Below are 22,866 nucleotides of genomic sequence, written 5' to 3'. Positions count from 1 at the left end.
TGTAATAAATTTGAAGGGATTTTTGACGAATCTGTTCTAAACTAAAATCCTATAGTATCGCGTTCATATAGCACAAAAGTGCAAAGTCTTTTTCCAGACCCGGTTGTTTCAAAATTATAATATACGTCCAAAGTCTTTTTTCCAGACCCGGTTAATTCAAAAATTAAAATGCAAGTCCAAAGTCTTTTTTCCAGACCCGGTTGTTTAAAAAAATATGATATACGTCCAAAGACTTTTTTCCAGACCCGGTTAATTCATAAATTATAATGCAAGTCCAAAGTTTTTTTTCCAGACCCGGTTGCTTAAAAAAAAATGATATACGTCCAAAGACTTTTTTCCAGACCCGGTTAATTCAAAAATTATAATGCAAGTCCAAAGTCTTTTTTCCAGACCCGGTTGTTTAAAAAAATATGATATACGTCCAAAGACTTTTTTCCAGACCCGGTTAATTCAAAAATTCTAATACAAGTCCAAAGTCTTTTTTCCAGACCCGGTTGTTTCAAAAATTATAACATACGTCCAAAGTCTTTTTTCTAGACCCGGTTAATTAAAAAATTATAATATACGTCCAAAGTCTTTTTTCCAGACCCGGTTAATTAAAAAATTATAATGCAATTCCAAAGTCTTTTTTCCAGACCCGGTTGTTTCAAAAAAATTGATATACGTCCAATGTCTTTTTTCCATACCCGGTTAATAAAACATTATAGTACAATTCCAAAGTCTTTTTTTCAGACTCGGTCGTTTCAAACATTAGAATATAAGTCCAAAATCTTTTTTCTAGACCCGGTTGTTTAAAAAATTATGATATACGTCCAAAGTCTTTTTTCCAGACCCGGTTAATTAAAAAATTATAATGCAAGTCCAAAGTCCTTTTTCCAGACCCGGTTGTTTCAAAAATTATAATATAAGTCCAAAGTCTTTTTTCCATACCCGGTTAATAAAACATTATAGTACAATTCCAAAGTCTTTTTTCCAGACCCGGTTGTTTCAAACATTAGAATATAAGTCCAAAGTCTTTTTTCCAGACCCGGTTGTTTAAAAAAAATATGATATACGTCCAAAGTCTTTTTCCCAGACCCGGTTAATTCAAAAATTATAATGCAAGTCCAAAGTCTTTTTTCTAGACCCGGTTGTTTAAAAAATTATAATATACCTCCAAAGTCTTTTTTCCAGACCCGGTTAATAAAAAAATTTAGATTTTTAGATTTAGATTTATTCATTTATTTCCGTTCAAACAAAAGATATAATCAAAGTAAAGTGTAAATACATGTTCAAAATAATACATACAGTTCTATAACATTTCATAACAAATATTGAAGATAAAATTATCTGAACGGAGGGAATTGCCAAGAAAAGCAGAGCTTGTAAATAAGGCAAGTCCCTAAACATAGTTCCAATACTAATTAACATAACCTATATACAAGAGACGGGTGGAAAACAAAAATAAAATACATAATCTACAAAATACCAAAATAGAGCGTACAAGCGACAACAAAAAGTGGAAAGTAATTTGAATAATTGGAGTGATAACGATAATGATGATAACATTTTTAATAGAAATTATAAGAGTGGAAAAGGGAGGCAAAGGAACGAGAGGGGAGAAAAGGGTGGTGCAAATAAAACTGAAAATAAAAAGAGGAACATGACAGGTGCACAGGTCATAGGACACTGTAGTGACATTATTTAGAATATATATTAGACAAATTTGTTGATAATTAAATGATAGTTGTAAATACGTTTAGTTACAGTTATATATTAGCTTGTCTTGTTGGTGTGGAGTATTGACAAATTAGCATCTTTTTAAGTTTGTGCTTGAAAATGTTAATGCTTGGTGATTCTTTAAAGTCATTGGGCAGTGAATTCCAATACACTGGTCCAAAAAAGACGAAAGAGTACGGGTTGGGGGTAGATGATAACAATTACGTTGTCTCGTTGGGTAATCATGTATGGAGGAGTTTTTACAAAACATATTTGAAAAAATTGTGGGGAGATCATTTTTATTTAGTTTATACATAAATTGGGCGAGTTGGAAAAGATATAGATCATTCACTTTAAGAATATTATTTTGGAAAAAAAGGACATCTGTGTGTGATCTGAAATGAGTTTGAAAAATTATTCTAAGGGCCTTCTTCTGCAACAACAGTATCCTTTGTAATTGTGTTTGGATTGCACAACCCCATGCCAAAATGCCATAATTAATGTATGGTAATATTAGTGTATAATGTAAGTAAAGTGTGAGATGGAAGAAAATATTTGAGCTTGTTAATAATTCCGATGTTTCTTGAAATTGTTTTGCATATATTATCAATGTGTGGTTTCCATGATAGCTTATTGTCAATAGTAACACCCAAGAATCTGGTTTGTGATACATTTTCAAGAACGGTGTTATCAAAAATGAGATTGTCAGGTAATGTATGTGTTTTGTTACTAAAAAGCATATAATTTGTCTTTTGTAGGTTAAGTGATAGTTTATTCGCCTTAATCCAGTCAGTTACATGTATGAGTTCAGAGTTTACAATTTTTACAAGTTGATTTGCGTGATCATGAGAAAATAAAATATTCGAGTCGTCTGCAAACAGTATGAATGTTAGTAAATTTGAACTTTTTTAATGTCATTGATGTAAGTAATAAAAAGAAGAGGGCCAAGTAAGCTACCCTGAGGTACTCCACATGTGATAGGAAGAGTAGAAGAAGTAGCGTTGTTAACTGATACGAATTGAGACCTATCTGTTAGGTAACTCCTGAACCACTCCAAGGCCTTCCCCCTAATACCATAAAAAGAAAGTTTATAAAGAAGTATTTCGTGGTTAATGGTATCGAAGGCCTTGGAGAAGTCCAGGAAAATACCAACAGTATGAAAACCTTTATCTATGGAAGTAGTGATTTTATCAATAAAAGACAGAATTGTATGTGAAGTGCTATGATTTTCGCGAAACCCAAATTGTGAGTTAGAAAAGATATTATGTTTATCAAAAAACGTACTTGTACGTGTATGTATAAGTTTTTCGAGAATTTTAGATAATGAGGTGAGTAATGAAATAGGGCGGTAGTTAGAAACAAGTTGATTGTCGCCTTTTTTGTAAAGAGGGATGACTTTGGCTATTTTCATGAGACTAGGTACTTTCCCTGTGTTCATAGAAATATCTAGTATGTGCACCAAAGGATCGACGATAGTTAAAATAATTTTCTTGAGTAGAAAGTTAGGAATGCTATCGAAACCTGGGCTCTTCTTAGAGTGCAGATTGTTAACAATATTAATATTTTCTCCTGTAGTGGTAGGATTAAAAAATATAGAGTTAGGGTTTGGGTTGTTAAGAAAACTGTTAAATGATTTATGTGTTAATGTGATTTTGCTTGCCAGATTGTTGCCAATATTTGAAAAATATGAATTAAACTCATTTGCTATTAAGTTATTGTCATCGATGATTGTGTTGTGTGTTTTTATTTTTTATATAGTGGAACTTTTATTCTTTTTATTTAACGCGCCATTTATAATTTTCCAAGTATTCCTCATATCATTTTTGTGCAAATCAAGTTGGGAGGTATAATATTCTTTTTTTGCAATACGAAGTAAAGAAGTAAGTGTGTTTTTATATGATGTATATTTATAACGGGATTTGTCGCTTGGTTTGGATATGTATTTATAGTATAATTTGTTCTTTCGGTTGATTGATCTCAAAAGTGATTTAGTAATCCACGGGTGGAGTGGGACCTTTTTATAATTTGATTTTCTGTTGATAGTAAAAGGAACGTGAGTATCTAGAGAAGATGTTAATTTGGAAATGAAGAAGTTGTATGCGTCATCAACGTCTGTGGATTCAAAAACACTCGATCAGTCTGTTGTATTTAAGTCATTAATTAGATTGTTTATATTGTCATCAGTTATTTTTCTAAATGGAGTATTGAATGTTTCTTTCATTATAGCTTTATTTGTAGATAACCTAGCAAAAATGGGAAAGTGATCAGTGATGTCACTAATGATAACGCCGGCTTTGGGGATTTGTTGAGTTATATTGCTAAAAATGTTGTCAATTAAAGTGGCCGAGTTATTTGTAACTCTTGTCGGTTTAGTGATAAGCGGTAAAAAAGAATAGGAAAGAAACATTTCAAGAAACTCCTGAGAGGTGCTGTTAGAATTGCAATTTACTAAGTTGATATTGAAGTCACCCATGAAGAAACAATCTTTATTTTTCAAAACAGGATTTAATAAAATTTCATTGAGAGATTCTAAGAATGCATTGGTATTTGATTGAGGAGGTCTATAAAATACACCCAGTATTAAGTTTTTGCCTTTTGGGTTTGTGACTTCAACAAACAGGGTTTCTAAAACGTCGTTTGATATGGTTATATTAGCTATATGAGTATAATCGTATTGTTGTGGTATGTACAGAGCGACACCACCCCCAGGTCTTTGCGTTCTATTATTAACAATCAAATCAAAATCAGGGAGTGTGAAGAGGGAACATGGATTATCAGAGAACCATGTTTCAGTTAAACCAATAAATGAAGATTTCGGAAACCGGTTGTTATCTAGGAATAATTTAAGTTTATCAAAATTTTTACTGGCACTTCGAATATTTAAATGGAGAAGATAAAAACTTTCGCTTGTGTTGTCTGATGTAATAGATGATTTGAAATGTTGTTCTGTGAAATAATGTGATGTAGAGAGTTGTCCAAATTGATCATTTGCATCAAAGTTGTAATTAAGATTGGTTGTATTATTGTCCATAAAATTTCGTATGTGTGTATCGTAATTGGAATTATGATTATCTAATGTGTGAGTAGCGCCATGTTGCGCCGAGAGAGACAACAAGTCGTCGTTGTTTAAAGAACTAAATGGAAACCTAGTCAAATCAGTCATTAGCAGAGGAGAGAGGGTTTGTGGTAAACCTCGGTGAAACAATGCACTATGCTGTATACCTGTTCCTGAGTATGTGTGAAAAAAAGAAAGAAAGAATTAATAAGTGTGTGTTGACGAAAGGGTAGTAAAAACAGCAAAATCAAAATAGAAGAAGAAATATAAGGAAAAAAAAACAGGGAGAATAAAAACTAATATAAAATGTAATGACCTTGTGCAGTGCAAAGTATGAAGGGGTGGTGTTGAAACTAGAGAAAATGTAAAACACTGAAACAAAAACAAAATAAACTTCCTTAGTGAAGTACTAAGAGTAATTGAGAATATATACTAGTATATGTATATATATATACATATATATATATATAATATATATATATATATATATATATATATATATATATATATATATATATATATATAGGTAAGTAAAGAAACAAAAAAAATAAACAGAACGTATGAAAGCAAAATAAAGGAAAATTATAATATACGTCCAAAGTCTTTTTTCCAGACCCAGTTGGTTCAAAAATTAGAATATACGTTCAAAGTCTTTTTTCCAGACCCGGTTGTTTAAAAAATTATACTACACGTCCAAAGTCTTTTTTCCAGACCTGGTTGTTTCAAAAATTATAATATAAGTCCAAAGTCTTTTTTCCAGACCTGGTTGTTTCAAAAATTATACTATACGTCCAAAGTCTTTTTTCCAGACCTGGTAGTTTCAAAATTATTATAAGTCCAAACGAAGATAATGATATTCTAGTTGAATAAAATGAGAATCGAGCTCAGTCTTTTCTCTAGACCCAGTCTATTGACACTGGTGGAAATGTAACAAAGACCCCAACTCTTTTGTAAATGTTAAATAACGTTGTTGTTGTTGTTATCTTGGATTTTGAGGCGCGTGTCATTCAGTTATGAATATTTACGCCTATGATCAATTTGTCGTTTTTTGGTTATAAAATTTGATGCATAATGGATAAGCGCTGCTTTCAGCAAATTATAATATACGTCCAATTGGAACATGGAAATATAGCGTAGTCTTTCATCCAGACCCAGATCTTTCAAATAACAAATGAATAATAATAATAATAAATTATTAATAATAAAAAAGCAAACAACGACCCACGATCCTATTTATGTTGAATAACATGGAAATATAGCGTAGTCTTTCCTCCAGACCCAGATCTTTCAAATAACAAATGAATAATAATAATAATAAATTAGTAATAATAAAAAAAGCAAACAAAGACCCATGATCCTATTTATGTTCAATAACATGGAAATATAGCGTAGTCTTTCCTCCAGACCCAGACCTTTCAAATAAGAAATAATGAATAATAATAATAAATTAGTAATAATAAAAAAAGCAAACAAAGACCCACGATCCTCTTTATGTTGAAAACATGGAAATATAGCGTAGTCTTTCCTTCAGACCCAGTTAAACAATTCATTTAAAACACAACAACAACAAAACAAAGACCCTGCAATCTTATCATCATTGAATAACATGGAAATATGGTGTAGTCTTTCCTCCAGACCCAATTATTTCAAAATAATCAAAATCATTAAAAAAGAATAACAGAATCTAAGGCCCAACTATCCTTCAAACTAAGAACCTTCAATAAATAAAAGTTTAAAAAGTTTTCTTTATTCCAGACCTTGTCACTTAAAAAATAAGATAAATGAAATCCTCATGACTAAGACTCAATCATATTCTTGTTCCTGTTCAACATGAATAAGATGATTGGGGGAGTATTTCATCAACATTTATGTCCGACAAGTTGTCAGATCTGACAACTGTTCTTGATGTTGATTGGCTAAGAAGCAGTGCTACCAGTGTCGGATAAAACGTGAGACAACCCCTTTCATGAAATGCTCCCCGGGCTCTAAGTGTTGATGTTGTTGTTTTATTATAAATTTCTTTGCCTGGAAGAAAAAATGAATGTTTAATTGCATCATTTATTATAGGATGTTAGGATAAAAGAGGGTTAAAAAAAATTTTGTTCTATTTTTTTTAATAAACTGGTCTGGTCAAATTAAGTATGCGTTATCACAAGGGTTTTATAGTTTGGAAGATGCTGGGGTCTAAGTTTTAAGATTAATGTTTCGCTTAATTTGTATTTTAAAGAGAACTGGGTGAGGGGTCAAAGACAACACTCTAAGCCCAAGCATTTTAAGTTGGTTTAATTTTGAAGATTGGTCTTAGCTGTGATTTTTTTTCAATATTTGTTTATCTTTTGAATAACCGAGTCTAGACGAGAGACTAAGCATAATAATCGTGTTATTCCACAAGAATAAGAATATGACTTTGTCATATTTTATTTCTTATTCTATTTTAAGATTGTTTAAATCATTTTTAAATTACTGGGTCTGGAATAAAGACAACGCTCTAAACATGTGCTTTTCTACATGCATGGTCTTAATTTGGAGGATTGTTGGTTCTAAGATTCGTTTTGGGGTTTGGGTTTTATTGATTTTTTATTCTTGAAATAATTGTGTTTGGAGGAAAGTCGATCTTCGACAATCGGTCTTCATGTTCGCATACATTCGTAATTCCGAAGCTTCGTTATTCCGAAGGTTCGGATATTCCGAAGGTTCGTTATTCCGAAGGTTCGTATTTCCGAAGGTTCGCAATTCCGAAGGTTCGTTAGTCCGAAAACGAAATGAGGTTCGTAATTCCGAAGGTTCGTTAATCCGAAAAAAAAATGAGGTTCGTAATTCCGAAGGTTCGTTAGTCCGAAAACTAAATGATTAACTAACCTTATTTCGTTTTCGGACTAACAAACCTTCGGAACAACGAACCTTATTTCGTTTTCGGATTAACGAACCTTCGGAACAACAAACCTTATTTCGTTTTCGGATTAACGAACCTTCGGAACATCAAACCTTATTTCGTTTTCGGATTAACGAACCTTCGGAATTACGCCGCAAATGTTCGGATTAACGAACCCTTTTACGTTTTCGGATTAACGAACATCGAGGTAAAGGCAATTTACGTGTTTCGGAATTACGAACCTTCGGAATAAAGAACCTTCGGAATTACGAAGTGTAACCCTTCATGTTATATCACAGTAATTAGATTATTGGGTATTCATTTTAGAATATTTGTGAAAACTACTTTATTTTTTTCAAATAATAACCAAGTCTGGAGAAAGGATGTTTGCTTTACCCATGCATTATTACAATGTTTTGTAGGGGTCATAGTATTATTTAAAAAAACTGGGTGTGGGGTAAAGACATATTTTTTTTACTGGGTGAAACTTTGGAAAATTGGTCTTAGATTTGAAGTTTTTTAATTTATTTTTTAATAGCCGGGTCTGGAGGAAAGACTTTGGACTTATATTGTAATTGTTTAATTATCCGGGTCTGAAAAAAGACTTTGCACTTTGGTGCTATGTGAACGCATTGCTATAGGGTTTATTTTTTTGTTTTAAGTAACCGGGGCTGGAGAAATTTACTCTTAGTGCATATATTCACAATATACGCCGTATAAGTTGAAACAACAACAAAGACATTAATTCCGCCAGTTTTAATTAACTGGGTCTGGAGAAAAGACTAAGCTCGATTCTCTTTTTTTCCACTGGAATATCATTATCGTATCTTAGTTTTGACTTATATTATAATTTTTGAAATAACCGGGTCTGGAAAAAGACTTTGGACTCATATCAAAATTTTTTAAACAACCGGGTCTGGAAAAAAGACTTTGGACTTATATTATAATTTGTGAAACAACCGGGTCTGGAAAAAGACTTTGGACTTGTACTATGATGTTTAATTAACGTCTGGAAAAAAAACACTTTGCACTTTTGTGCTATATGAACGCATTACTATAGGATTTTAGTTTAGAACGGATTCGCCGAAAATCCCTTCAAATTTATTACATTTGTGGGTAAAGTCATTATTATACGGAGCCCGGGAGGGGACATGCATGACAATATTTTTTTAATAAGTCGTTCCCACCACTTATAAGTCGTTCCCACCACTTATAAGTCGTTCCCACCACTTATAAGTGGTTCCCACCACTTATAAGTCGTTCCCACCACTTATAAGTCGTTCCCACCACTTATAAGTCGTTACCACCACTTATAAGTGGTTCCCACCACTTATAAGTCGTTACCACCACTTATAAGTCGTTCCCACCACTTATAAGTGGTTCCCACCACTTATAAGTGGTTCCCACCACTTATAAGTCGTTACCACCACTTATAAGTCGTTCCCACCACTTATAAGTCGTTCCCACCACTTATAAGTCGTTCCCACCACTTATAAGTCGTTCCCACCACTTATAAGTCGTTCCCACCACTTATAAGTCGTTCCCACCACTTATAAGTGGTTCCCACCACTTATTTATAACTACCACCTGATGGCATATAATTATGAAGAAGGGAGCAGTACGCCGCGCCCTAACTCCAGGAAGCTCCGACGCCGAAGCTCTCAAACCAAGCCTGGCGAAAATCATCGTAATCGATGGATATAGCGCCAACGTCAACAGACCTGGGTATAGGTACCCAACATTATAACAACAAGAAGAAGAAGCATGCTACTGACGATTTTCTGAGTGGGGTCGGTCATGCATGCCGAGGACGGAGACAAGTAAGACCTGGATAGATGTATTGGTACGTTTACTTTATTTTACTGCTTTTAACGTGACTACAGATCGACTATAAACCTTTATCCTATAGGCCTAGGATAGAGCGATTTATATTTAATTGAGAGTCTTCACAGTCTTGTAACGTTAGGTCTAATTAGGACTGACTTCGTTCCGACCAGGCCGGCGAAAAGGGTATCAACGGAGGGTGCCGCTGCATCCCCAGGCCGGTTAGCCATCGCCGGCGAGCTCCTCCTTCAGCGCTTAGCCATCCGAATGTATGCAGCTTGATTGTTTTAAAGCTAGCTATGGCTTGGTCTTGGCTTGAGTAGCCTTAAGGGCTTGGTGATAATGTGAAATATTGATATCAATATTTCACATTATCACCAAGCCTTGAGTGACGTAGGCCTGGCTATAGCTCTAGACACAAAAATCCGTCTGTTCTCCTCAGAGTCGGAACAGATTTTTCTGTCTAGCCTAGCCGACGCTAGTTCGGAATCGTATCTAGATTTGACCCATAACTCCGGCGTGGAGATATCCTACTAAAACATACCCAAAATCAAGAGTAGGCCCATAATAATTATTTTCTTAATTAAGAATACCTCACTAAACATTCATATACCGTGGTCATATCTACCAATCTCTTCTTAATATCATGATTAATCAACCTCGATCCATATATAGGGAGAGAGTTGGATCAAGAGATGAATCGAGAGAAGGGGGGGGGGGGCAGGGAGGGGGTCCTGTTATAACTATAACAAGTCAGACATTTCCAAAGCTTAAATAATTACACTTCCAAGTACTGTTGTGAATGTGATTGCCAGCTAGGTGAGTTTAAAAATTAACGTAAACCCACACAATATCATTTTGAAATATTACTTTTCTTAATTACATATACTGATATAGGCCTAGATCTACCTCACCTTACATTTACCTCACCTTACATTTACGTACCGTTGTTGTGTTCAGACATTGCATGGCAACCATTAATGGTAATTCAGTAGCTACCCTTGTGTAATACATTCATCACCACCTCTATTGTGTTTGTGCACATGCCTAGCATGGTCATTTCTGAATGTTAGAGATTCCAATCCTAGGCTGTGCCTGCTTGATTTGCTATCCAGATATTCTGGGAGTCTGCCATTAAACTTCTCTGCAACTGGACCTATTGAGTTTCTCTGCCTTTACTTTCAGTTACTGTACATATATATCAGTTCAAGAACCCACGATACAACAACCGTCATCATATATATCAATCTATTCTGATTATCATGGTAATCACACCATGTGAACCTATCAATATAGAGAGAGGGGTAGAGAGAAAAAAAGAGAGAGGGAGAGAGAAAGAAAGAGGGGGCTAACGGGGGGGGGGGGGTGGCGGTGGAAAAAAAATAAGCCTTCTCATAGTAAATTTTTTTTGGGGTGCCCCCCAAAAAAAGTGTGCTCACTACCCCTGGCGCCCAAGGGGGGGGGGGGTGGCGGTGGAAAAAAAAAGTATTCTCATAGTAAAAAAATTTTCGGGTGCCCCCCCCCAAAAAAAAAAAAAAAAAAAAAAAAAAAAAATTGTGCTCACTACCCCCCCCCCCCCACTAGGCCAAAAATCGGCCGGCACGATTTTTAATTTTTCGCACGAAGTCGGCCCCTTTTTAGGCCCCCTCCCTTGCCACCGGCTGGATCCGCCCCTGGGCTCAGTTAAGACAAAAAGAGAAAATAAAACTATAATGTCAGTCAGACGTATTCACAGTCGAGAAAGAGTATAGAAATGTGTTTTGCGTAGCCAGGGGGGGGGGGGGGGGATATGGATACTTTATGACAATGATAGAATGATGATCGTGGGCTGGAGGGATTATTTGCTATTGACGGGGGTCGACCCAAGTGTGTGTACACAAACATGTGGTACATAGCCTACTCACAATATCTCACATCTATTAATGTTCTTATTATAGTAGTATTCTTGTTGTTACTTTTGTTTTTTTTTATTGTCATTGCGAGTACCGGTAACTGGGCTTGAACATACAGGAAAAGTACATCTTTAATGTTCTATGTGACTATAAGAAACTTTGTTAGGATACTCACATAGCATATCAATGATGAAAGAAAATACTGCAGTTATGAAAATATTAGTGGAATATATGTGATATATCTGCTGTATAACATCCCATCCCTTCACATTCGAACCTGGTAAGGATGCATTATGCATACCCAAAACTTTTTTTCTTTTATTCATCACTTTTCATTTATTTATTTCTATTCACTTTTCTTTCCATCTGCAGTATAGTCATCATGGAGAAATTGAAATATTTCCTCAGACAGAGAGGGCTGAAGGAAGACATAATCCAGAAAATGGTTGAAGATAAGGTTAGTACCTGTACAAGAGTTGGCTGCAGAGTTTTGGGCATAACTGTAAAGAAGTGTTGCTACTTTTCTGCCGTCCAATGACAAAAGGACGCCTGGGAAGCACCCTACATTGCTTCATCTCCAAAGAAGGCAAAATGATACCATCTCATCCATCTGCTGGAAATGTGATGAAATGCTGTTGGAGAAGTGATGCTTGGGATGCAAGTCTTGTGTCAAAGACACACAAATGCACACACACCCTAACACACCTGGACACATGTACACCCACACACACAGAAGACAAAGCACACATCTAACAAGATACTAAGGCAGGGTTTGAAGAGAGACATATACAGTTCAGTTCAACAGTTCAAATGAGGTTTTATTTCCAAAAATTCAAAACATAAAATGTCTTTTTAACAGTAATTTATGGACTAAATTTCGAATTTAAAAAATGTCTACCCCCCCCCCCCCACTCCCCCAACAAAATTTGTAGTGAATGCTGAACTGACATCATTTGTGGCCATGCCCTTTGATAACCCAGAGGGGCACATGAGATTTGAATTTAAAAAAGGTATGAATAAAATCAATGAATTATAAATATTAAGATAAAGGGATACTTTTTATGGGAATTTAAGAAGGGGAGGGGGAGGCTTTAGACTCCTCTCTTTCTATTAATTATAAATATTATTATTATTATCATCATCATCATTATTTTTATTATCAGAAGACCTATTATCAAATATCAATATTATAATAGAAAAGTCCTAATGCACCCATTCGGCAAAACCGGTGGTGGAGGGGGGGTGGGGGCATTCCACGCAACGTGACGCGACACTACCCACCCTTTCGCACAGCACCAATTTGGAGAAGAAAAAAACAATGAGTTGTGATGGAGAAGAAAGAACTTAATTAGGAAAACTACATTTAATATTGCACCTCAAAAAAATTATTCGCAAGTCCAAAATGCGTGCTTCTGATTGGTTGAAATTGAATCTCAAGTCCAAAATGTGCGCTTCTGATTGGTTGCAGGGGGTGCTGCACAATATTGACTTTTGGGGAAGATATCCAGGTGTCTATCATATCATATTATTTTATGTTAATTCAATATTCAGTAAAGCTAAGATTTTATCTTTTTGTTTGTTCTTATTAGGTTGATGTGGAAATAATCCCATTGCTTGATGATAAGAAACATCACAGTACATCCCAGCATATGGAGACCGGGTAGCAGTGGTAACATTTTGCAAGTGTGAATCAGGGCCATCATACTCTACTAGTTCACCAAAAGCAGCAAAGCCATCAATGGTAGACAGATTAAAAATTAAGATCAAGAAATCTCAGAAGAAAAATATTGGTAACAGGAATGCAGAAAAAGAGGAAAGGAGGGTGGAGATAGGGTGGAAAGACTTTGATGTGGCCAGTATGGAGTACAAGCAGATTCGAACATCTAAGGGTGGCGGAACGAGGCATCTAAAGTTGGGGGAAAATTCAACAGCTGGCGATGTCATCAAGGAGGGGAGGAGACTTTTCTTTCCAGATAATATGTCATTCAGAGGTCATGTGGATGATTTCTATTTCCATGTGGAAGATTTTCGAGGAAAGCTATTTTCCGAGGGTAATGTAGAAGATCTGTACCTAGAGACAGAAGTAAAAATGTTGCGGATATATATTTGCTCAAAGAAGAAGGGAAAGAGTCAAAAGACATCCAATGACACTGACGAAGACATCTCATTCTATCCTGATGAGGCAGATGAGGACTTGGATGAAACATTACCAATGATTCCGTTGACTCCGGAAACGGGTATTAGCCATACTGCCATTGAGTCAGTAATTGATCTAACCCTCTTTGAATTAGTACCACAACCAGAACAGGAGCAGGAAATGGAGTCCGATCATGAGCAACCGAGCACTAGCAATGCTCCACCCTCAAGAACTGAAGGTCTTGCTATTGAGGAACCACTACTAACACAAGGTCTACAAATTCTGGGAGAAGAGTTGGAAAAGCGTTCATTGGTAAAGCTGCACAGATGCATGGTTATAACTGAACTCCTGTGTATTTTCAAAGCACCTGATATGATGACATCCCCTCTAAAATTCGAGTTTGTGGACGAACTTGGAATTGATGCAGAAGGAGTGTCGAGAGATGTTTACACAATCTTTTGGAAACAATTTTTTGAAATGTATGCTGATGGGGAAGATTTCAGAGTTCCAGGTTTGTGCCCAGAACTAGGGCCAGAAGAGTGGAAAGCCGTTGGAAGAATCCTTGTGAAAGGATTCATAGACCACAAAATTTTCCCTCTTAGAATGGCACCAGCTTTCGTCATTGGCATGCTATTTGGTGAAGATGCAGTCCTGCCTGACACTTTGATGGAGTCTTTCAAGCTTTACCTTAATGATGGAGATCGAGCTTGTGTTCAGTCTGCACTGTCTGGAAACACAACAGAGGAAGAGCATGAAGCACTCGTTGACCTCCTTGACCGAGAAGGTGGGCATACCATACCAAAAGAAGGGGAATCGTTAGCACTTATGTTCCAGTTGGCGCACAAGGTCATCATCCAGAACGGGAGCTATGCGATGCAGTGTATGAGGGAAGTTGTGACTCCTCAGTTGTTAAGCAAGCTTCCAACCCCCTCGGTAGTTCTCAGCATATACCAAGAGCTCCAACCTACAACAAAGAAAGTCTGTGAGATCTTTTCAGCTATTCCATCCAACCAGGAAGAGTCAAACTCGGTGCGTTTCCTCATGCAGTACATTAAGGGGCAAGACAAGAAAGGATTGAAAAAAATTAATGCATTTTCTGACAGGATCTGAAGTGATGAGCGTTTCCAAAATAATGGTTCAATTCACGTCTCTAGAAGGTGCAGGCAGGCGACCAGTGGCACATACATGTGGGCCTACTCTTGAACTTCCAAGTACCTATGGAAGTTACCGGGAATTTCGCCAAGAGTGGGATTGTGTATTAGCATCAGGATATATGAACTTTGATTTTGGTTAATGGCTACTGGTTACTCGTACATTTCCTCCAGGGTACTGCACAGTTTCAAGTTTAATCTTGAATTTTGTTGCTTTATATCTTAAATTAATGCGGGAAACTGTCAAATATCGGTGTATTGGCTTTGAGAAACATGAAGGCTTACCCAAGTTCAAAGTTGACTTCCCGTACGCAGCATACATCATTAATTAAATATGCAGCATAAACATAACACTACCTGACTACATTTTGCAGAAAACCCTTTATTTTTGTCCTTTATTAAACTTCCTCAGAACAACTCATTGCTTTATGAAGATGAAAGTAGGCTGTCTTCTCTAATTGTTTACATTTATTAATTAGCTTGAAATTTGTAGGTGTGAGACATATGGCAGTGATAGCAATTGTGCATATTTGCAAAGGTTTAGTATTAAACATCTTCATGCTTCAGATATGGTGTTGAAACACCAAAAAATTATATTGAATGAATTAATATGCAGAAATCAATCTGGTATTTATACATACAATGTAGTGTATCACAAAAGTGTACTCTCAGAAAATGGCTTCCCAAGTAACTTTGGTACCAAATGTATAAACGTATTTCACCATTTCAGATAAATTTGGGTGTGCGTGATTCAGTGATGATCTCATTTTGCCCTTACATTCACTCTTTGGTGGGCATAGACGATTTTTGTGAAAGGTGAACAAATCTTCTGTGTCACTTTTGGAAAATCTGTTTACTAACATTACCATAGAGACAACCACTTCCCGCTGCATTTTTTTTCTTGCTCCGAATATGCTTTGATTGGATGAATATAGATGTATGTACATTATTCAATTTTCCTTTTAATAATGAGCTCAAATTTATCAAAATGGTATTTGACATCAGAAAGAGACAAAATTGAAAACCAATCCAAAGAAAAAAGTATGTGCAGCAATAAAGCCCCAATTTAAAATAGGTAGATTTTATGTCGATTCACTCTTAAGTAATCGAAATGAGGTATTCTACCCTATAATTAAAATGATCTGTTGTTAAAATGTACATGATACAAGGCATATCATGTTCAAAGCACTTAAAGAGAACCTTCATTCTTAATTAGATTAATGTAGGACCAATTTGGTTCACGAAGAGAGTTCAAGAGACTGTAGAATATCAATGTTTTTGTACAATGATGGTGTTAAATTCAATGACTATAATATGCCAAATGTTTTGTACATTTTGATACACTGCACTTTGTTTTGATATTGGCTCTTCTTGTCAAGATTGTCCCTTGTTTTCATTGTATAAATGGGCTTTTTTTAACATGATGTTTCTATAGAAGAGAACCCATCTTTGTTTAATTAACAAGTGAATTTTGGTTCACTGTTTTGAGTTTAAATCATATTAGACCCAGGAATTCCACAAAGAAACACAGAACAGTCATAATATGATGTTAAAACCCAAGGGGGGGGGGGGGGGGGGGACTCAGATTTGGTTCTGATGGGAGTGTGTCGCTGAAGCCGCAAAACCCAACCCATTTTTGTCTCACCTGCATAGCAGAGTGAGACTATAGGCGCCGCTTTTCCGACGGCGGCGGCGGCGGCGTCAACACCAAATCTTAACCTGAGGTTAAGTTTTTGAAATGACAGCATAACTTAATATGTATATGGACCTAGTTCATGAAACTTGGCCATAAGGTTAATCAAGTATTACTAAACATCCAGCATGAGTTTCACGTCACATGACCAAGGTCAATGGTCATTTAGGGTCAATGAACTTAGACCATGTTGGGGGAATCAACATCAAAATCTTAACCTAAGGTTAAGTTTTTGAAATGTCATCATAACTTAGAAAATATATGGACCTAGTTCATGAAACTTATACATAAGGTTAATCAAGTATCACTGAACATCCTGCATGAGTTTCACGTCACATGACCAAGGTCAATGGTCATTTAGGGTCAATGAACTTTGGCCGAATTGGGGGTATCTGTAGATTTACCATCATAACTTTAAAAGTTTATGGATCTGATTCATGAAACTTGGACATAATAGTAATCAAGTATTACTGAACATCCTGTGCAAGTTTCAGGTCACATGATCAAGTTCAACGGTCATTTAGGGTCAATGAACTTTGGTCAAATTGGGGTATTTGTTGAATTACCGCCATAACTTTGAAAGTGTGTTGGTCTAGTTCATAAAACTTGGACATAAGAGTAATGAAGTATCACTGAACATCCTTTGCGCATTTTAGGTCACATGACCAAGGTCAAAGGTCAATGAACTTTGGCCATAATGGGGGTATCTGTTGAATTACCATCATAACTTGGAAAGTTGATGGATCTTTCTCTTGAAACTTGGACATAAGAGTAATCAAGTATCACTGAACATCCTGTACGAGTTTCAGGTCACATGATCAAGGTCAAAGGTCATGTAAGGTCAATGAACTTTGGCCACGTTGGGGGTATATGTTGAATTACCATCATATCTCTATAAGTGTATGGGTCTAGTTCATAAAACGTAGAAATAAGAGTAACCAAGTATCACTGAACATCTTGTGCGAGTTATAGTAGTTTTCAAAATCAGCACTGCTGCTATATTGAATCGCGTGATGCAGGTGAGACGGCCAGAGGCATTCCACTTGTTAAGGTTCATTTTGGCGGAGAAGGGAACCCATTATTAGGGGTTTTATTAAGAATAATTACCTTTTTGTGCAATTTATCGACGAAATGGGCAAAAATATATAGTATAATTTTTTGGGCCAAAAAGTCGCCCATTAGAGCGTCACACTCCTGTTCTGTGTATACCTTACTAGGCATGTACCCCCTCCCCCCCCCCCCCCCGGTGTTCAAGGATATTGGATTAAGTGGGTTTATGAAGTGACATGAAAAGAACATTCAGGGTGGTGTGTTTTAATGTTGGACCCAAGGATATACATGTATCGTGAAGATCCAAGAGAACCTTCATGCCATGTTTTATTCGGATCAAATGGGTTTAATATGGTGTTGTGTTTTCATGTTATTGGTCCAAGGCATATAATGAAGAACCAAGAGAACCTTCAATTCGTTTACTTTACGGTATATTATTGGAAAAAGTTAGTTAAAGAAGCATTGACCCGTTGAAGACGAGCTTATTTTGCTATAACACACATTTCCCGTAGACCCCAGCCGGAGTATAATCAGGACTAGTCTTCAACGGGTTATTAGGACTTTCATTTTGTTGTGTTTTGACTATCTACCAACCTTGCAAATAACCATGAACATGGTAGGTAGGCGTATTGCTTTGAGAACAGTTATGGTGTTGTGTTTTAATGTTGTTTGGTTAAGGCATATCATAAAGTACCAAGAGAATCCTTCATGTTGTTAATTTTAACTGGACCAAATGACCATAGTGAAAGAACGTTTATGGCGTTTTTGTGTTTTATTGTTATTGGTCCAAGGCATATTATAAAAAACCAGAGAATTTTCTTTTGTTTACTTAAATATGTTATTGGAACAAGTTGGTTTAAGAAGAATTAATGATACGACTTTCATTTTGCTGTGTTTCACTATCTACCAATCTTGAAAATAACCATGTACATTGTCCCACTTGCAGATTCCATTGAATGTGTGTTTTTGGTAACATACATGTACTTGTAGGGCTCCACAGTCCACAGTAAATTTGTTTGGTTCAGTGCCACTTTCCATATAGGGTCAATATATGTTTTTTGTTTTAAACTTAGGGGCCTTAATTAGATGGTCACAAGTAACGCATACCCACAGCTGCTGGCCCATGCAGTGCCATAATGCTACTGAGTCCATGAGTCCGAGTTGTATGTATAACACATAGAACATCAAAGGCAAGTCTGGAAGATAATCAAGTTGATTTAATTACATGTAGTAATATGACATGAACAGAACAATTACAATATGTCCAAGGCGAACAAAGCAGTAAGAAAGTTGAGTATGAAAAACTTCAATAAAATGCTTAAGATGCCTACAGAGTGCCTATGTAGTCCTTATAGATTTTGTACCGAGATCTGTGTCAATCTTTTTTTCTACTTTCAATAAAAAGTTACAAGAAATCAATACTTGTCCATCACTTTGAAATGTAAACCTCCATTGACTCATTGCTGAATTATTTTAGTTCGACCTCGGTTATCTGGTCGGGACCGGCCTTCATCCAGATAATTGATTTGGCCATATATGAGAGACAAGTCCTAGACAACATGTCTCTATATAGAGCATATCCTATTACTTAATTAAACTGGTATATGAACAAACTTATACATTTAAATGGCAAGCTTTTGTTCCAGACTTGTTTCATTTTGTTTGTACAAAATTTAAATAAAACAAAGTAAGAAACTTTCCCTCAATCTTGAAGCAAAGAGTGAGGAAAAAAAATTCCTTGCCAGATAGTGGCCAGATAATCTAGGTCAAACTGTGTACAAAACCAATGATTGGCGAGAAGGCAATTAGACTATGCTTATTTCCTTAAGAAGAACAAAAAGGAAAAACTTAAAACACACCCACATGAACAGGCATTGTTTGTATTCCTTGGTTAAGTTGGTTTGAACCTATAGCTGCTGCACCTTCAGACAGAATTAATTGTTAAGCAAGTGTGTTATCTCATGTCGAAGAGCTACATAAAGAAGTCGAGCACCGTGTCGGTCTCTTGGATACTCGTACCCAACTTCATTCATCACGATGCAACAGAGTTCAAAGATGTCTTCATCACATGGTATTGTTTTTCTGAAAACACATTCCTCTTTGCATGCTTGCATACGTTCCTGGCTCACACCATGCAGATAATCTCTTGTAGTGTACAAAGACGGCAAGTTGAACATGATGTTTGGGCGGCCGCTAGGAGCTTGGACGTTCCTCGATGGTCTAATGAGATGCCGATCCCATACATCTACCACTTCATCAAGCTCAGCCTGCAATTGAGATGGGAAAGAGATAAAACGGCGTCATTTAATATTTTAAGCATAAACCAGTATACCGTCAACAAAAGACACAAGGGAGGAAACATGAAATTTAAAATGTAAAATGTTTGGCAATATTCTATTCGGCACTGAAGCATGATTAAACATCTATGGCTTCGGTTACTAAATGCTATATTAAATCAGGCCCCTGAGAGCAGCACCCCTGACCCTTTGGAGGGGGGGGGGGGCAAAGCTACCCTGCAAAAACGCCCCAACTTTTTTTTACATTGATCCTTTTGAAAGTTTGATCAATATCCAACTTCGTTACTTCTTGGGGATCGACATTCTCAAATGTCCAGAACCAGATCCTTGCGCTGCTTCAATTCATTTGCAGTGCGAACAAAAAAGTTGATCACTGTAAAAGAACAATTAAAGGCCTAGATCTATATGATATTATAAAGTAAAGTTAAAGATTTTCTTCTAATCTTAATTTCTGATTCTTAATTTTGGTCGATGGTCATGCAAATCTAAAATGGAGGTAAAAATTGCCATTGCTCTTACCTGGATAAGATGTAAGAAACAAAACCGTAGGAGATTGACATCTACGAAATTGCCAATGAAATCACCGTCATCTTGCAAATCGCGAAAAAAATAGATCCAAAATTCCATGCACTCCCTTCGAAGGAAGGACCACCAGTACTCGATCCTTTGATTGGCGGTGCTTGGACCTTCTAGATAACTGCGAATGCCCGCCATGCCATCTTCGTCGTCCTCACGGAAGAACCTTTGAAAGTCACGCACATATCCATTCTCGGTACCTAGATCCCCACGTACAACAGATGGACATCCTCCGATGTCTGACACCTTTTCTATGTAGTACCCTCCAATCACCTTCGGGTCTGATGAAGTGTGGTAGGCGTTCATCCACATTATTTTCCTGGAAAACCCATCGATGCAGCCATTAATGCATATTCCAAATGCTTTCAGTTTGTCGTAGCTGTCCAGATGCCACAAAAAGTTTGGCCCTTTGGATGAATACTGACGTCGCCTCAGTCTTCTCCTTCTCCTCTGAGTTGTCCCTTCTGGGTCGACAACTCCAAGGATTATCCTTACATCTTCCTTTTTACAATTGATATGATGTGCCCGACATTTTTCAAACATCCATCGGTAGCCATGCAGACGACCCGATCCCTCGACCTGCTTTAGAATAAAGTCTACAACCTCACCGATGTCACTGTAGTTTTTTCTCCTTGACAGGCCATGCTGTCTGAGCAGCCTTTTCAAATGACGGAAAGAAATTACAATTCCACACTCTGTGGCAAGAATCGTAACTATGTCTTTGTACATGAGTCCCATTTCAAAGCATATCTTTATCACTGCATTTCGTTCTTGCTCTCGTTCATCCATTTTTGGCTAAAATGGTCAGAACAAAGTCAGTAGTTTTAAAGAAGATGACTCTGAATCGACTCTAAATCGCTCTAGCATAGGCCTTACGAAGAATTTAGTCCAGACGCAGTAAACGAATTATAAGTGGTGGGAACGACTTATAAGTGGTGGGAACGACTTATAAGTGGTGGGAACGACTTATAAGTGGTGGGAGCGACTTATAAGTGGTGGTAACGACTTATAAGTGGTGGGAACGACTTATAAGTGGTGGGGACGACTTATAAGTGGTGGGAACGACTTATAAGTGGTGGGAACGACTTATAAGTGGTGGGAACGACTTATAAGTGGTGGGAACGACTTATAAGTGATGGGAACGACTTATAAGTGGTGGGAACGACTTATAAGTGGTGGGAACGACTTATAAGTGGTGGGAACGACTTATAAGTGGTGGGAACGACTTATAAGTGGTGGGAACGACTTATAAGTGGTGGTAACGACTTATAAGTGGTGGGAACGACTTACTAAAAAAAAATGTTCATGCATGTCCCCTCTCGGGCTCCGTATTATTACGTTTGTGGGCGATCAAAAATTATTACATTTGTGGGTAAAGTGCATTATTACATTTGTGGGTAAAATTATTACATTTGTGGGTAAAGTGTTATTACATTTGTGGGCGTTATTACATTTGTGGGCGTTATTACATTTGTGGGTGCAACAGGGGCCACGGGCCGGCTGTGCCCCCCCCCCCCCCCCTGGATCCGCCAGTGCTTTCTACCTAAACTTATGACTTGAATTGAAAACAAAAAACTGGAGAGAAAGGGGATTTCCCCCTAATCAGCCTCGTACATGACTATTCAAATAAATAGCTGGAAAGTCAAGATGACTTTCCAGCGAATGTGCTTTTATGAAATGCAAAGTTGCTAGCATAGCAAGTTGCTAGCATAGCAAGCAAAAGCTGCTATCATAGCAAGTTGCTATCATAGCAACTTGCTATGATAGCAACTCTTTATGAAATGGGCCCCAGGTCTATTCAATTTCTTCATCCTGCTATGTAAGGCAAGCTTACGTAATACCTTGCTTTGAAATTTGCCTATCATAATGAAAGAAATGAAAGGTCATTTGACTAAAATTGTCCATGAGTAACTACAAACTGGTCTATTGTAATAGGTCCATGATATAGCACAAAAGTGCAAAGTCTTTTTTCCAGACCCGGTTAATAAAAAATTATAATATAAGTCCAAAGTCTTTTTTTCCAGACCCGGTTGTTTAAAAAATTATGATATAATTCCAAAGTCTTTTTTCCAGACCCGGTTGTTTAAAAAATTATAATATAAGTCCAAAGTCTTTTTTCCAGACCCAGTTATTTCAAAAATTATAATATAAGTCCAAAGTCTTTTTTCCAGACCTGGTTAATAAAAAATTATAATGTAAGTCCAAAGTCTTTTTTCCAGACCTGGTTGTTTCCAAAATTATAATATAAGTCCAAAGTCTTTTTTCCAGACCCGGTTGTTTCAAAAATTATAATATAAGTCCAAAGTCTTTTTTTCCAGACCCGGTTGTTTCCAAAATTATGATATAGTTCCAAAGTCTTTTTTCCAGACCCGGTTGTTAAAAAAATTATAATATAAGTCCAAAGTCTTTTTTCCAGACCCAGTTATTTCAAAAATGATAATATAAGTCCAAAGTCTTTTTTCAGACCCGGTTGTTAAAAAAATGATAATATAAGTTCAAAGTCTTTTTTCCAGACCCCGTTGTTTAAAAAAATTATAATATAAGTCCAAAGTCTTTTTTCCAGACCCGGTTGTTTAAAAAAATTATAATATAAGTCCAAAGTCTTTTTTCCAGACCCGGTT

The 22,866-nt window shown here is 36.5% G+C and overlaps 2 protein-coding genes across 2 annotated transcripts; one reads left to right on the top strand and one right to left on the bottom strand.

The window, feature by feature from the left end:
- The first annotated feature begins 9,378 nt into the window (after positions 1-9,378).
- Positions 9,379-18,791, top strand: LOC135158070 (uncharacterized). The gene is made up of 3 exons (XM_064115356.1): positions 9,379-9,468; positions 11,714-11,798; positions 12,931-18,791. Exon 3 carries the CDS (start codon positions 13,080-13,082, stop codon positions 14,586-14,588), a length of 1,509 nt encoding a protein of 502 aa, XP_063971426.1. The 5' UTR covers positions 9,379-9,468; positions 11,714-11,798; positions 12,931-13,079; the 3' UTR covers positions 14,589-18,791.
- Positions 18,570-21,146, bottom strand: LOC135158071 (uncharacterized). The gene is made up of 2 exons (XM_064115357.1): positions 20,189-21,146; positions 18,570-19,639 (listed from the first exon to the last, which is right to left on the bottom strand). The coding sequence occupies exons 1-2, from the start codon at positions 21,032-21,034 to the stop codon at positions 19,307-19,309; spliced, it is 1,179 nt and encodes a 392-aa protein (XP_063971427.1). The 5' UTR covers positions 21,035-21,146; the 3' UTR covers positions 18,570-19,306.
- Positions 21,147-22,866: the final 1,720 nt, after the last annotated feature.

This window comes from Lytechinus pictus, unplaced genomic scaffold (assembly GCF_037042905.1).
Source record: "Lytechinus pictus isolate F3 Inbred unplaced genomic scaffold, Lp3.0 scaffold_28, whole genome shotgun sequence".
In the NCBI taxonomy this organism is placed as follows: Eukaryota; Metazoa; Echinodermata; class Echinoidea; order Temnopleuroida; family Toxopneustidae; genus Lytechinus; species Lytechinus pictus.
The sequence above is the reverse complement of the archived record's forward strand: the minus strand, read 5'-3'. Positions and strand labels throughout refer to the sequence as shown.